This window comes from Hyperolius riggenbachi, chromosome 1 (assembly GCF_040937935.1).
Source record: "Hyperolius riggenbachi isolate aHypRig1 chromosome 1, aHypRig1.pri, whole genome shotgun sequence".
NCBI lineage: Eukaryota > Metazoa > Chordata > Amphibia > Anura > Hyperoliidae > Hyperolius > Hyperolius riggenbachi.
Genome location: NC_090646.1, coordinates 601,421,265 through 601,438,267, shown reverse-complemented (window position 1 = coordinate 601,438,267; position 17,003 = coordinate 601,421,265). Strand labels below are relative to the sequence as shown.

The 17,003-nt window shown below is 43.1% G+C and overlaps 1 protein-coding gene across 2 annotated transcripts in view; it reads right to left on the bottom strand.

Moving 5' to 3' along the window:
* The window catches only part of HCN1 (hyperpolarization activated cyclic nucleotide gated potassium channel 1), a 537,736-nt gene that overhangs the window by 367,008 nt on the left and 153,725 nt on the right, over nucleotides 1-17,003 (bottom strand). For both annotated transcript variants that reach the window (XM_068249552.1, XM_068249560.1), the window contains exon 2: nucleotides 6,293-6,716. In XM_068249552.1, coding sequence (XP_068105653.1) covers nucleotides 6,293-6,716 — 424 coding nt within the window. The remainder of the gene's footprint in view (nucleotides 1-6,292; nucleotides 6,717-17,003) is intronic.

Below are 17,003 nucleotides of genomic sequence, written 5' to 3'. Positions count from 1 at the left end.
TATATATATGCCATGATCTCTGTATTATAGGCCTAGCTCCGGGGTAGGGAACATATGGCTCGGGAGCCAGATGTGGCTCTTTTGATGGCTACATCTGGCTCACATACAAATCAGTAGGGGGTGATTAACTAAGTTACACCGCTCAAGCAGCGCAGTTTAGTGTGGCAGCGCAAGTAACATTTTCAAAGTAGGCACACTACTGCTGTAGCATGCTCTACTAACTTACTCACGTTCCCACCAAAACTAACAGCTGCTCCAATTGTCCCACTCTGGACCTTTGACAGGCAGCCTATTGGGCCAGAGTGCAGGGATCTCGTCCTACAAAGTGAATCAACCCCCAAGTCAGCTATCTAATTGTACAAGCTGTTAGTCGGTATTTCTCCTGTCTGGCTCTCGGGGAAATTGCTGATGTTGCTGAAACCCAAGAGAAGCTGAAGACATGTCTGGCACTTCCGCTGCCCGGAGGATCAACTGTATACACATCACCATAGCAACAGGGATGTGAGCCCTACTGTCTCAGTTTGAAACATATTGTATGGCTCTCACGGAATTACATTTTAAAATATGTGGCGTTTATGGCTCTCTAAGACAAAAAGGTTCCTGACCCCTGGCCTAGCTAATACAGCACTATACCCCACTCTATATACATACCATGATCTCTGTATTATAGGCCCGGCTAATACAGCACTATGCCCCACTCTATATACACACCATGATGATCTCTGTATTATAGGCCCAGCTAATACAGCACTGTACCCCACTCTATATACATACCATGCACTCTGTATTATAGGCCCAGCTAATACAGTACTATACCCCACTCTATATACATACCATGATCTCTCTATTATACGCCCAGCTAATACAGTACTATACACCACTCTATATACATACCATGATCTCTGTATTATAGGCCCAGCTAATACAGTACTATACCCCACTATATATACACACCATGATCTTTGTATTATAGGCCTGGCTAATACAGTACTATACCCCACTATATATACACACCATGATCTTTGTATTATAGGCCCAGCTAATACAGCACTATACCCAGGGCTGGCCCTAGACTTTTTGCCGCCTGAGGCAAATTTAGGAGAAAATTTCTGCTGCCCCCCCCCCGTCCGTGGGTGCGGGGGGGGGGGGGGGGGGCGCCGAGCAGGAGGGGTAGCTGGCAGGTCGGGGGTATTGGGCCTAGCGGTGGGGAGGGGGGTCGGACCCCCCCCCCTCCCTCGCCTGGGTCCCCCGATCTGCGCTCCCCTCCAGCTGTAATTAGGAAGCAGCCGCTTGCAGATCGTAAGAGGCATGGGTGGGGAAGACTCACCTTATCCGCGTTCCATCGTGCGCTCCACTGACGTCACTTCCTGCATCACCGTCCACTTACAATACAGTGGGCGGCGATGCAGGAAATGACGTCAGTGGAGCGTTCGCTGGAACGCGGAAAAGGTGAGTCCTCCCCGCCCGTTGCCTCTTACGATCTGCAAGCGGCTGCTTCCTAATTACAGCTGGAGGGGAGCGCAGATCGGGGGACCCAGGCGAGGGAGGAGGGGTCCGACCCCCCTCCCCACCGCTAGGCCCAATACCCCCGACCTGCCCGCTACCCCTCCAGCTTGGCGGCCAGCCCCCCCGGGCGGGTGCCGCCCCTAGAAGTTTGCCGCCTGAGGCAAATGTTTCACCCCGCCTCATGAGCGGGCCGGCCCTGACTATACCCCACTCTATATACATACCATGACCTCTGTATTATAGGCCCAGCTAATACATTACTATACACCACTCTATATACATACCATGATCTCTGTATTATAGGCCCAGCTAATACAGTACTATACCCCACTCTATACACATACCATGATCTCTGTATTATAGGCCCAGCTAATACAGCACTATACCCCACTCTATATACATACCATGATCTCTGAATTATAGGCCTGGCTAATACAGTACTATATCCCACTCTATATACATACCATGATCTCTGTATTATAGGCCCAGCTAACACAGTACTATATATCACTCTATATACATACCATGTCCATGATCTCTGTATTCAATTTTAAAATACAGTAAATGAAAGTATATTAACCTAGGGGGAGCAATGCAACCGAGTCTTTAAAGAAAACCTGTAATGAAAAAAGAAAGAGCCCCTGGAGGGGCTCTTACCTCAGGATGGGGAAGCCTTTGGATCCTAAGAAGGCTTCCTCCGCCCTCTGTCCTCTCGATCCTGCGCTGAGACCCTCAAACCGTCCAGGACCGTAACATGCCTGTGATGAGCCTCGCGCAGGCACAATATCAGTTTTCCAATGGGCTCCGGCGGAAATAGTCAATCCTGATGGGAACACCGCCTGCGCAGTAGAGCAGATCCGATCAGGCTTGGCCATTTCGGCTGGAACCCGAACGAAAGCCGCAAGGCTTGTCACAAGATTGTTATGGTCCTGGAGCCTGATGACTACTATGCATGCATGCACCGCTGACCAGCTTGTTGGTGGATTTTTGGGGCTGCCAACGTTAGCTCAGGGGTGCTGAGAAGGACAAGGGAAAACGTCATTGGGATCCAGAGGCTTCCCCCTCCCAAGGTAAGTACCCCCCAGGGGCGATTTTGTTTGTTACAGGTGTTCCTTAAAGAAAATCTGTAATGAGAAAAACCTCCCCTGGGGTGTACTCGCCTGGGGAGGGGGAAGCCTCCGGATCCTATTGAGTATTCCCCCGTCCTCCTTGGTCCCACGGCAGCGGCGATAAAGCTCCCTGAACAGCGGGGATGTAAATATTTACCTTCCCGGCTTCAGCGCAGGCGCTGTATCAGCTCTCCGCTCGGAGATAGGCAGAAATAGCCGATCGATGTCGGGCCGCTCTACTGTGAAGGCGCAAGTCGCCTGCGCAGTAGAGCGGACCCGACAGAGATCGGCTATTTTCGCCTATCTCCGTGCAGATAGCTGCAGCAGCGCCCCGCTGGAGCAAGAAAAAGTAAATAAATCAGTGCTCATCAGCGCTTGTCAGGCTTGTTGAGGGAGGATTCCGGGACACTTTGGGGGAGCCAGCGCTGGATTGCCTGCAGCTACAGGGGAGGGGGAAGCCTCATTGGGACCCTGAGGCTTCCCCCTCCCGAGGTAAGTACCCCCCAGGGGAACTTTTTTTTGTTACAGGTGTTCTTTAAGCACAGCAGAGCCCACAAACAGGCTAAGAAGCTGGCCTGCACCACTGTGAGTACTGATGTCCATTTGTGCTGGTTGGTTGAGTTCCGGATAACCGGGACTCTACTGTATATAGGTTGCAATAGCATTGCGGCACAATGACATAACTGCTAGGGGAGTGGCCTGTGGCTGTGGGCCTGAGATTTTTCTGTCATTTTCTCATTCGTTAGTAGAATATAAGAAACTGGGACATATGTAGTGTACAGAGTACTGGGGACACCAGGCATATCTGCTAATGTTTTGATGTGAGAAAGAGAGACACCTATTTAGTACAAAATGTTTACAAAAAGAATAGGCCATTGGCACATCCAGTAAATTCAAAATCCTCAACTAAAATCAATCTCTTAGGGGGGCTGGGCGGATCAGGTAGCCGCCATCCCCCCCCCCCCCCCCCCGCTCTCCGCCCCCCTCTGTTGCCCTGCTTTCCTCTGGATTCACTTTTGTGACCTCTCGGGTCACGACGCTGGAAGGAGAGACTGATTCTCTCCCAGCATGCAGGGAGGAGGGGGAGCGGCAGGGGGCGCAGCCAGAGATAGAGAGCTGCCCTATGGCAGCTCTGGAAAGCCTGCAGGAACGCCCCTAGTGGGCGTTTTAACAAATATTGTCACTAATTTCAGGGGCTATAGCACGGCATGGGGTGGGCACAGAGCAGTGTGAGGCAGAGAACATGTCTCTGTGTCCATCTGCCCACAGCGGACCTCTGGAGCTGACACTACACTGTCCACTCCCGCTGGCCGCATGTGATCTGGAAAGTGGAAACTGAGCCTACAACTACACCGTCATTTTATTGATCGGATTTGAAAAGAGGGCTGAGGAGAGAAAAATCACGAGATAAAATAGATAATTCATCAAAAGTTTTGTGCATCAATCCCATTAAAGCTGGCCTTGCAGTGTACAATTTCATTTTATGGGGCCCAATAAGATATAAGATTAGACAAAACATACATTTGTGATAGATAGATTGATTGATATTTAGGGCTAAAATCGGTCTAAATACTGATCCGCAATGTTGGTATTTAGTGAGTCATAAAATAATTAAATGTTGTATCAATCGTAATAAAGATTATAATATCGTTCAAAAACAAAATCTAAATGGTAACTGAATAGTGTGTGGTCAGCTTAACTCAAAACTTCAAAGAGAACCCGAGGTGGGAATTACTAATACTATTGGGGCACAGAGGCTGGTTGTGCACACTAAGACCAGCCTCTGTTGCCCCATCGTATGCCTCCATGTCCCCCCTGCTCGCTGCTATAGACCCCGCAGTGCTGGCGACACGCAGCGCGTCGCCAACACAATGTTTACCTTAGCGCTGTCTATCAGCGCCGCTCCCCCGCCTCCTCCGCATCGCCGCTACCCGCCCGCGTCACTTCCCTCCTATCAGCGGGAGGGAAGGGACACGGGCGGGTGCGTCGATGCGGAGGAGGTGGGGGAGCGGCGCTGATAGACAGCGCTAAGGTAAACATTGTGCTGGCGACACGCTGCGTGTCGCCAGCACTGCGGGGTCTATAGCGGCGAGCAGGGGGGGACATGGAGGCATACGATGGGGCAACAGAGGCTGGTCTTAGTGTGCACAACCAGCCTCTGTGCCCCAATAGTATTAGTAATTCCCACCTCGGGTTCTCTTTAAGGGAAACCTTGACATCTCTAAAAACAGAAATTGGTTCTAACCCTAACTCTATAAAATAAGATTTAGGGGGTTGTTAGAGTTATGCTTAAAGCAAACTAAGGTCTAAGGATATTTAATTCTACACTGGAAATCAATTTGTCATTGTTATCTATAGCCTGGGTACTGCTCATCTTCCCATGTCTCCCGACAAAAAATAATATCAAACTATTAAAGTGGGATTGTCAGCAATAAAATCAAATTCCATTTACCCACTGTTCTGTTTTTATTATGCAGTCTACATCCTGGCTCTGCATTGCAAGCATTCCAATATAATCATTTATGTTTCTGCCATAATGAATCTAATCTCAGTCAGACTGGCTCTATTGGGTACATTGCCGAGAAGTTGGAAGCTTGTCATCTCCCCTCCCACATTGCTGCTCCTCACTGATTGGCTGAGGCCAGTACAGTGTGAAGCTGTTGAACTACGATCTATGCTGTGCTAACATGTGATTACAAAGCAAGCCAGTGTTTACAAAGCATGTGTTTACAAAGCAAAAAACAGAGTATGGGAGAAAATGACATCAGGTTTGGCTTCAGTCAGATACAGTAAAAATGCCTGAAACAGTTTTCGTTTCCACTTACTGTACATACAATTCTTACATAGGAGTTCCCCCAGCCCGGGATAGTACGGCTGTCCAGCTGCTTTAACACACTTTGGAGCATCAATTTATTTAGTTTTTTTATTAATTTCTGGTGTACGGTGAGAGATATGTTCATGATCAGTGGTTGTTTCTGCAGCTAAACATTCAGTCATTGGCACACACAAAAAAAAACAAAAAAAAAACCTTGTTCACTTTGCGTAGCGGAAGCAAGTCAATGTTTCTAGGCAAGCTGCATAACCTAGGCCAATCAATGTTGCTAGGCAAGTTGCATAGCGTAGGCCAGTCAATGTTGCTAGGCAAGTTGCATAGCGTAGGCAAGTCAATGTTGCTAGGCAAGTTACGTAGCGTAGGCAAGTCAATGTTGCTAGGCAAGTTGCGTAGCGTAGGCAAGCCAATGTTGCTAGGCAAGTTGCATAGTGTGGCAAGTCAATGTTGCTAGGCATGTTGCGTAGCGTAGGCAAGTCAATGTTGCTAGGCATGTTGCGTAGCACAGGCAAGTCAATGTTGCTAGGCAAGTTGCGTCGTATAGGCCAGTCAATGTTGCTAGGCAAGTTGCATAGCGTAGGCCAGTCAATGTTGCTAGGCATGTTGCGTAGCGTAGGCAAGCCAATGTTGCTAGGCAAGTTGCATAGTGTGGTAAGTCAATGTTGTTAGGCATGTTGCGTAGCACAGGCAAGTCAATGTTGCTAGGCAAGTCAATGTTGCTAGGCAAGTTGCGTCGCATAGGCCAGTCAATGTTGCTAGGCAAATTGCGTAGCGTAGGCAAGTCACTGAATATAACAGCTAAACAGAATTTTTTTTAAATATAGAGCCTTCACTTTGCTTCACTTACCTCTTCCCACTGATGAATGTATCTAATTAATCTGGAAAGTCGCAGCAAGCGCAATAAACTGAGGATTTTTGTAAATCTCACAATGCGGAGAGCTCTGGCGGTCTTGTACACCTCGGAATCCATGCCTTTCTCGACAATGAGAAAGATATAATCCACTGGGATCGAGGAGATGAAGTCAACAACAAACCAGCTCTTTAAATAATTCATCTTGATGACTTTTGGGTCTAGGATGATCTCAGAGTTGTCTTCAATGACAATCCCAGTTCTAAAATTCATGAACAAGTCAAATAAAAAAACAGTGTCGGACGCCACGTTGAATATAATCCACGGCGTGGTTGTCTGTTCCGTGAAGAAGGTTATTCCGACAGGTATAATGACGAGGTTCCCCACCATCATAATCAGCATTATGAGGTCCCAGTAAAACCTGCAAAAAAGAAAAAAAAATCAAAATAGCAAATAATTAAAAGGAAGAGCTCACGTTGTGTATTTCCTCTTTTAATTTGCATGAAAATAAGGAGAACAAACGCAGTATTCTGCATGAATGCATTATAATGAATCATTTTCTCCAGCAATCACAATCCCCCAGCTCATCCTTCAACATTTACAGTGTCTTTGTGAAGAGTGAAAATTACTGGATGTTGTTTCAGCTCAGTATCTCATTAAACCGTACAAAAAAATACTTTGACAATAACGCGTGTAGGTTTTTTACCCCCTCTTATTCTTGTTGTTTGTTGTGAAGTAGCAGCTTGAAGCTTTGGACCGCCTGATGCAAGAAATATGCCGGGGGGACCATTGCCTTTCTTAGTGCTACCCTATATGGAAAGCAGTAGAATAATTATCTGGTATACCTTGGAGTATTGATCAGTAAATGGCAAATTTATTGATCTGTTTTCATAGCACGCATAAGGCAACCACTTTTGTCGGCCTTACAGTTGAAAATGACAAGGTGTTGTAGCGTTTCATTAACAGTTGCGTTGAGAAATAAATCAGTCTATTTGGGATCAACAAAAATCCTTCAGGGCTGGTTGCCGGCATCTAGTTTCACAGATGGCATTGGTTTCATTGCTGCATCATGTTTTGAGCCCCTGGCGGGGGTACGAAACCACAAGTGCCGCTGACACTAGACGCTGCACACGGCGTTTTCGAAAATTCAAACGACTGCGGCGCTTGTGCAATTGACAAACACCCCGGCTTTAACTAATGTGTGGAGTTCCAAAGAGCTGCTTCAAACGGCATGTAGACGAGGGAGATCGACACTGACATTTGTCTGGTTTCCTCACAACACAACTGTTACTGAAACTGGAGTATGAGTGATAATATACGTTGGGCCATACTCTTGAAACTGTAGTAAGATTTCTGTGTGCAGGCAGTGTGTGGCAGTTGTACCAGTACTTAACTAATTAAAGAGGAACTCCAGTGAAAATAATGTAATAAAAAAAAGTGCTTAATTTTTACAATAATAATGTATAAATGATTTAGTCAGTGTTTGCCCATTGTAAAATCTTATAAATCCCTGATTTACATTCTGACATTACAAGGTGACATTTTTACTGCTGGCAGGTGATGTAGCTGCTGCATGTTTTTTTGGGCAGTTGGAAACAGTTGTAAACAGCTATTTCCCACAATGCAACAAGGTTTACAGACAGGAAACTGCCAGGAGTACGTACTCAGAGTTTCTTGTGGGAGGGGTTTCACCACAATATCAGCCATACAGCGCCCCCTGATGGTCTGTTTGTGAAAAGGAATAGATTTCTCATGTAAAAGGGCACAGCTAATGATTGGGATAAAGTTCAATTCTTGGTTGGAGTTTCTCTGAGTTTCTCTTTAAGGACCGCGCTAATTGAAATCTATGCCCTGTTTTGATGGCTATCTAGCTGCACAGGTGTAGATTTCAATACACCATCGCTGCGAGTTCTCGCCGCTCCCGATGATCACGCCACTGTCTCCCCACTGCAGCTCACTCACTCTGCCATCTCTAATGGCAGAGCCCTGTGAGCATATCAGGAGCCAATTTTATTGGCTCCTGACCCTATCAACGTAAGCCACTCCCATTGGCTTACACTGATAGGCAGGGTCAGGAGCCAATGAAAGTGGCTCCTAACTGGCTCACAGGAACTCTGCCATCATAGAGATGGCAGAGTGGGTGGCTGAAGTTCCCAGCGTGCGACGTGGATGGCGATTGCGGCGGGTATGTGTGTCGGTATTCATAGTTATTCCGCAGTTTATTGTACCAGAGGTCTCTGGTCCTTAAGAGGGCAGAGACCGCTGGTACTTAAGAGTACCTCAATTATAAATTACAGTTTCCTTTAAACCCAATACGTTGCCAAGGTATATAAAATGACACATAATAAAGAGTAATTTTCTCAACCCCAGGGTTCGTTCTCCACATATGGTCTTGAAATCGCCGCCCCCAGTGTGAAATTGGGCCATGGTGATTTTTTTTTCTTTCCAAACCATAAGTGCAAAGGATGGTGGGGGATTAATATGATAACTCCACCCCAATGTCCATGTGATGTGATGAGCATAGAGCATTTTTTTTTGTCCGGAGGTGCTCTTTAACTTTAACTTACCTAGCACCCATTGCACAATATATTGCAACCAGCATTATGTACACTAGCATAATGGATATGGGAACACGGTTGTCTCAATAACAGTGCCCAATAAAGCAGAAAACAGGATAACACCACCATATATGGGCTAATGTGCCCACTCAGGAGCTATGCTTTAAAGAGGAACTCCAGTGAAAATAATGTAATAAAAAAGTGCTTCATTTTTACAATAATTATGTATAGATGATTTAGTCAGTGTTTGCCCATTGTAAAATCTTTTAAATCCCTGATTTACATTCTGACATTTATTACATGGTGACATTTTTACTGCTGGCAAGTGATGTAGCTGCTGCTTGCTGTTTTGGCAGTTGGAAACAGCTGTAAACAGCTGTAAACAGCTATTTCCCACAATGCCGCAAGGTTCACAGACAGGAAACTGCCAAGAGTACGTACTTTTCTTGTTTCTTGTGGGAGGGGTTTCACCACAATATCAGCTATATAGCGCCCCCTGATGGTCTGTTTGTGAAAAGGAATAGATTTCTCATGTAAAAGGGGGTATCAGCTACTGATTGGGATAAAGTTCATTTCTTGGTCGGAGTTTCTCTTTAAGCACTGATCATTCATATTGGTCTCGATATGTGAATAATCCTACTAATATAATAAATGGGAAAGTTCGGATGTTTGGATGTTTGTTACTCGATCAAGCAAAAACGGCTAAACGGATTTGAATGAAATTTGGCACACACATAGTACACTACCTGGAATAAAGTATAGGATACTTTTTATTCCTATAACCAAAAAGAGACAAATACAAATTTCACTGGAAAATGTAAACTGCAGCCATTCTTACACTGTTACACTGGAGGTGTGTTTAGCTTCTAAGGGTACAATGGTTAATTTGCATATATTCAGCAGTGATGCACTGGGAGACATCTCAAGCTCACTCCAACCTGAATTATCGCAAATTCTTTCTGTTTTAAGAAAGCAAACTTTTGTTTTTCTTAACATCTTAGTAAGGGTAAGGGGGCTTTTAGGACCATTGTAGTCCCTTACACACTCAAATGAGTTCTGGGTCACCATGAGTTTGCTGGTTAGTCTGTACCTCTCGGTGTTACAAGCCCTACTGCATAGAGCCAAATTAATCTATGTCATGCACTGATGAGGATCAAACAATCTAAACAGTCTGTATGCATGTTGAATTATTATGGCTCTGTACAAATTAACAAGGTGACACATCATTGCATTCCAGCGGTTCTGGAGGAGTGTTTAGCTTCTAAGGGTAACAATGGTTAATTTGCATATATTCAGCAGTGATGCACTGGGAGACATCTCAAGCTCACTCATACCTGAATTATTGCAAATTCTTCCTGTTTTAAGAAAGCAAACTTTTGTTTTTCTTACACTGTTAATGGTAGGGTTCTCAAACTTTGCACAGTTGGTTGTTGGGTGACTAGGATTATTATTCAGAAAAGTGGTTGGAGCCTATAAAAGCCAATTAAAATTCGCCTATTGATTTTCAAGGGGAATATTTACATTTCTGCCATTCTTGCACTGTTAATGGCACAAGCCTCAAACCTGGTATAGTTGATCATTGAGTGACTGGGGTTAAATTTCAGAAAGGGGGTGGAGCCACAAATAGCCAATCAGATTTGTTTCATTCCAATGCAAATTATTGTTGCCAAACACTGCAAAGCTCACAAACTTGGTAATTGAGTAATTGATTAATTGTGTGTTAGGGTTAGGAAAGTGGGCACAGCCAACACCAGCCAAATACATAAGCGGGCAACGCAGGGTCATAAGTGGGCGGAGACAAATACAAATTTTACTGGGAAAATGTAAACAGCAGCCATTCTTACACTGTTAATGGTAGGGTTCTCAAACTTTGCACAGTTGGTTACTGGGTGACTGGGGTTAATATTCAGAAAAGTGGGTGGAGCCTACAAAAAACAATCAAAAATGACCTATTGATTTTTGAGGGGAATATTTCATTGCTGCCATTCTTGCCCTGTTAATAGCACAAGCCTCAAACCTGGTACAGTTGATCATTGCGTGACTAGGGTTTAAATGTTTATAAGGGGGTGGAGCCCCAAACAGCCAATCTGGTTTGTTTCATTTTAATGCAGGTTATTGATGCCAAAGACTGCAAAGCTCACAAACTTGGTCATTGAGTAATTGAGTAATTGTGTGTTAGGGTTAGGAAAAGTGGGCGCACCCTACACCAGCCAAATACATAATCGGGCAATGGTGGGTCATCAGTAGGCGGAGACAAATACAAATTTCACTGAGAAAATGTAAACTGCAGTAATTCTTACACTATTAATGGTAGGGTTCTCAAACTTTGCACAGTTGGTCACTGTGTGACAGATTAATATTCAGAAAAGTGGGTGGAGCCTACAAAAGCCAATCAAAATCCACCTATTAATCTTTAAGGGGAATATTTAATTGATGCCATTCTTGCACTGTTAATCACCTGTACCTGGTACAGTTGGCCATTGGGTGATTGGGATTCAAATTCATAAAAGGGGTGGAGCCACAGCCAATCAGATTTATTTTATTTCAATGCAAATTATTGATGCTAAAGACTGCAAAGCTCAAAAACTTGGTCATTAACCCATTCAGGTTCCGTCGTTTTCACGTGAGAAATGTTCACCTCCCATTCATTAGCCTATAACTTTATCACTACTTATCACAATGCACTGATCTATATCTTGTTTTTTCCGCCACCAATTAGGCTTTCTTTGGGGGGTACATTTTGCTAGGAGCCACTTTACTGTACATGCATTTTAACAGGAAGAATAAGAAAAAACGGAAAAAATTCATTATTTCTCAGTTTTCAGCCATTATAGTTATAAAATAATACATGCCTCCATAATTAAAACTCACGTATTGTATTTGCCCATATGTCCCGGTTATAACACTATTAAAATTATGTCCCTATCACAATGTATGGCGACAATATTTTATTTGGAAATAAAGGTGCATTTTTTCCGTTTTGCATCTATCACTATTTACAAGTTTAAAATAAAAAAAATATAGAAATATTTCATCTTTACATTGATATTTAAAAAGTTTAGACCCTTAGGTAAATATTTACATGTTTTGTTTTTTTTTTATTGTAATGGTTTTTTTTTTTATTGTAAACATTTTATTTGGGTAGTTTTGGGAGGGTGGGAGGTAAACAATAGATTGATAATGTAAATGTGTGTTAATTTTAAATTTTTTTTTTTTACAGGTGTAGTATTACTTTTTGGCCACAAGATGGCGGCCATGAGTTTGTTTACATGACGTCACTAAGCGTAACACACGCTTAGAGTGACTCATCGCAGAGGAAACGGCCAGAAAAGGCGCAGCTTCCGAGAGAAGCTGTCGCTTTTTTTAGCGGGGGAGAGGAATCAATGATCGGGCACCATAGACCGATACATTGATTCCCTGGCTACCGAATCCGCGGCCGGGAGTGCGCGTGCACGCGCGCGATCGGCCGCGGGGGCGCGCGGTAGCGCGCATGGTTCCTGGACGTAGAAACTACGTCCAGGAACCAAAATAGGTTAAGTCATTTTGTGTTAGGGTTAGAAAAAGTGGGCGGAGCCAACACCAGCCAAATACATACCTGGGCAATGCCGAGTCATCAATGGGCAGAGACAAACACAAATTTCACTGGGAAAATGTAAACTGCAGCCATTCTTACACTATTAATTGTAGGGTTCTAAAACTTTGCACAGTTGGTCACTGGGTGACTGGGATTAATATTCAGAAAAGTGGGTGGAGCCTACAAAAACCAATCACAATTCACCTATTGATTTTCAAGGCAAATATTTAATGGCTGCCATTTTTGCACTGTTAGTGGCACAAGCATCAAACCTGGTACAGTTGATCATTGAGTGACAGGGGTTAAATATTTAGAAAAGGGGTGGGGCCACAAACAGCGAATCAGATGCGTTTCATTTCAATGAAAATTATTCATGCCAAAAAACACAAATCTTACAAACTTGGTCATTGACTATTGACAATTGTGTGTTAGGGTTAGAAAAAGTGGCCACAGCCAACAGCAGCCAAATACATACCCAGGAAATATTAGGACATCAGTGGGTGGAGAAAAATACAAATTTAACTGCCAGAATGTAAACTGCAGCCATTCTTACACTGTCTGTCAATGGCAGGGTTCTTAAACTTTACACAGTTGGTCACTGGGTGACTGGGATTAATATTCAGAAAAGTGGGTGGAGCCTACAAAAGCTAATCAAAATTCACCTATTGATTTTCAAAGGAGTGGAGCCACAGCCAATTAGATTTATTTCATTTCAATGCCAATTATTGATGCCATAGACCGCAAAGCTCACAAACTAGGTCATCAATGAGTAATCGTGTGTTAGGATTAGAAAAAGTGGACAGAGCCAACACTAGCCAATTACATACTCGGGCAACGCCGGGTGACCAGCTAGTAACTAATAACAACTATTGTCTTTGGACAGGGTTACACAGCATTTGGACCAACAAGCCACCTGGAGGGAGGAGCCCAAGTCCTGCTGCTAAAGAGTATCCAATAAATAATAATGTATCACTGACACACAGGAATGCTAATATTCTGATACAACAACCATTACAGCCTGTAGGCTGCTATAATTTTCAAATATGTCAATCTGTGGAGAAATGATTCAGAGAAACCATGAAAACAATACACTGGTCCCAACATTTTGTTTTCACAGTTATGATGTGAATACACTATGCAGTTCTAATCTGAATACACACCTAGTTCCAATTTCCCCTCAGGCGCTCAGTCAGATCACCTATCGCACACTAATGTGATATCACCTCTGTAACTCTACAAATGGGCAGCATGGTGTAGTGGTTACCTTCCTTGCCTTGCAGTGCTGGGACACTGGTTCAAATCCCAGCCAGGGCACTACTGCACAGAGGGTTTTTTTTAATTTTATTTCTCAGCTGTACGACACATACAACTCACTGTCTCACAAGTTTATTTTTGCTTTTACTTTACCTCCGTGCCATTTCCCAAGGACAGATCTGTGTTCATCCTAGCAATGTTAGGCTTTAGATTCTAGTGCCATTGATTTCACTCCAGTATCTGCAGGGAGTTGCCTCCCAGTGTCCCTGCCTCTAGGACAAGGCACAGCTTACAGCTTACAGTACGTCACAGAACACCAGAAAGCCATTAGTCATGAATCTGGCATTATGAATCACTGTACTGCAGTAATTATCTGTGGAAATTAGCACAGAATTAACAAAATTACTGTCAATATTCAAGGTCACAGAAAGACGCAGGGAAGTCAAGGTCGGCATCAAAGAAAATAGAACACCACATTCAGCAAACTATTACTACATAAGTGGGAGGCGTCCAAAAATGACAACGGGCCAATACTGCATGGTCAGCGGCAGGCAACACGTTTTCAGTTTACTGTATGTAGTACAGACATATTTTCCTCCACACTCACTTTTTCCTCTGTTCCTAATGGCAAACTAGAAAAATCTGACAGGTTTAGACTAGTCCATCTCCTCATGGGGTAATCTCAGGGTTTTCAAATACACATACTGAACGGCTGCTGCTTGGTCGAACTGCCACAATAGTGTGCAAATTTGTTGGAAGGCTGGCCAGCATCTTTGAAAACATTCCTCCAAGGGAATGCTTTCGTAAGGAATAAATTAAAAAAGATACATGAGGAGATGACCAGTCCAAGACTTGTCAGATTTTTACTGCCTACTGTAAAGGATAGCAGGAGAAAAGTAATTTATTCGGGAGTTTAATCTGGGAGAAAGGTATTTCTTAAAAGTTCGTGTGTGTACAGATGTATTTTAATTATTTCAATTTTTTCGTGATAGTGGTCTTTTAACCACTTCCCCACCGCTGGTTATTTCCCATTACAAACCAGAGCAATTTTCACAATGGCTCCTCCCATTCATTCAGCAATAAGTTTTTAGTTATTTATCACACCTAAATGATCTATATATTGTTTTTGCGGGACAAACAATGCTTTCTTTGGGTGGTAGTGTTTGCCAAGAACGATTTTATTTTGTATGCATTTTAAAGAGAATAAGAAGAAAATAATTTAAAAATGTTCTACTGTGGATAAAACCCATAAATGTTATTTGCCCATTTGTCCTGGTTATTCCAACATTTAAATCATATCCCTAGTACAATGTATGCGGACAATATTTTATTTGGAAATAAAGATGTATTTTTCCACTATGTTTGTTTATACCAGGAGTCCCCAAACTTTTTCAGTCAAGGCCCGGAACAACATACTTCAAACTGCTGGGGGGTCGGAACATACATAAAATGATGTAGAAAACAGTACATTGAATCTAGGTATTGATTCCCCCAATCACGCCTGGAGGAGAACTCCCAGCAGCAGGCATTCAGTCATGCGGCACCCAAAGATTGTCTTTGTGCACCAGACAGTGAAGGTTACTCAAGCGACAACCTGCCGTCCAATTGGACAGCTGTGTCACCTGATGCAGAATTGGATTGGAAACCAGTGAATTACTGTTTGCTGGCTTCTACACTGTATGTGGATGGGTGGTGCCAGCACTGCTATTCTATATGGCGGCCACTATTTAAAGGTGCAGTGGGCAGCATCTATAAGTTATACATTTTCTGTTTGGGGGGCCAGTGAAAAAGCCACGGCGGGCCGCATTCGGCCCGCGGGCCTTAGTCTGAGATCCACTGGTTTATACTATATCAATAGGTACAAGCCCTTATTTGCAAAAATAACAGTAATATACTCTCATCACATACATATTAAGAAAAGCTAAGTCCCTAAGGTAACTATTTATGTATTTTTTTTTATTTTTTTTAACCCTTTCACATTCCACGGTTTTTCCAACTTAAAGTTCCTGGCGTTTTTGACACTTTAGCTGTGTTGTTTTGATACAGCAGTAACTTTTTAATTATCTATGCCATGTTAGTAATACATATCTTGTTTTTTTCAGTACAATCTAGGCTTTCTTTGGGTAATATTTTTCTCCCCAAACTATTTTGTTTTATACTCCATTTATGGGGAAAAATTAGGCGTAAATGCAGAAAAACATTTTTTTTTCATTTTTCCCCCAACCTAAGTTTCACATCTCACGTCCCATAGTTATAAAACATTTACAAACAAAATTATTTGGCCCTTCCCGATTACAATGATACCCCATATGCCATATTTTACTTCTAGCTGAGCATGTGGTGGACCGTTCTCCCCAGTCTGTGCGTCTGTGGCGATCGATAGGGCGACAGTTCAGGGGGCATATACAGATGCATCACTAGGCAACGGCAGAGCGTTACATCTGCAGAGCATTGGGGCCTGAAACTTTCGCCCTAGCTGGAGGCAGTCATTAAACATTTATAAAAAGGCATAGGTATTGCAGGGGTTAATAATGGGTTCATAATGGGTTCGTAGGCTAAGTTTGAGTTAAAAATTAATGGGGAATTTTTAAAAAAAATACTTATGTTATTGGGCCCAACCATTTCAGCCCGCAGGGATTTTTCACTTTATGGACGAGAGGAATTTTCACCTGTCAGCGCTACTCCCTTTCATTCCCCAATAGCTTTATCAGTACTTATCGCAGCAAAATGATCTATACCTTGTTTTTTCCGCCAGCAATTAGGCTTTCTTTGGGTGGTAAATTATGCTAAGAATTATTTTAATTTAACTGTATTATAATGGGAATAATAATAAAAAAAATAAAAAAATGCATTATTTTTCAGTTTTCAGCCATTACAGTTTTAAAATAATTAATGCTACCATAACTAAAATCCACACATTTTATTTGGCCATTTGTCTTCGTTATTTAAATGTTAAAATTATACCCCTAGTTTAATGTATGGTGACAATATTTTATTTGAAAATAAAGGTGCACTTTTTCAGTTTTACATCCATCACTAATTTTTAGCCCAATATTTATTCATTTTATGTCCTCTTGACATAAATAACCATTTATTTTTATTCCCCAAGGTTAGTAGGTGTGTTATACTATTTGGCCACAAGATGTCCCTACTGAGCAAAAATCCCATTAGCGTACAATGTACGCTAATGGGGATACAATGTATCACTACATTGTAACCAGGGAAGTGACGTAGGCTTCCATCGGAAGCCTCCGATCACAGCAGCGGCGGGGAAGTTATGAATGGAAACATTGTTTCCATTCATAAATTTAACGATCGGGCG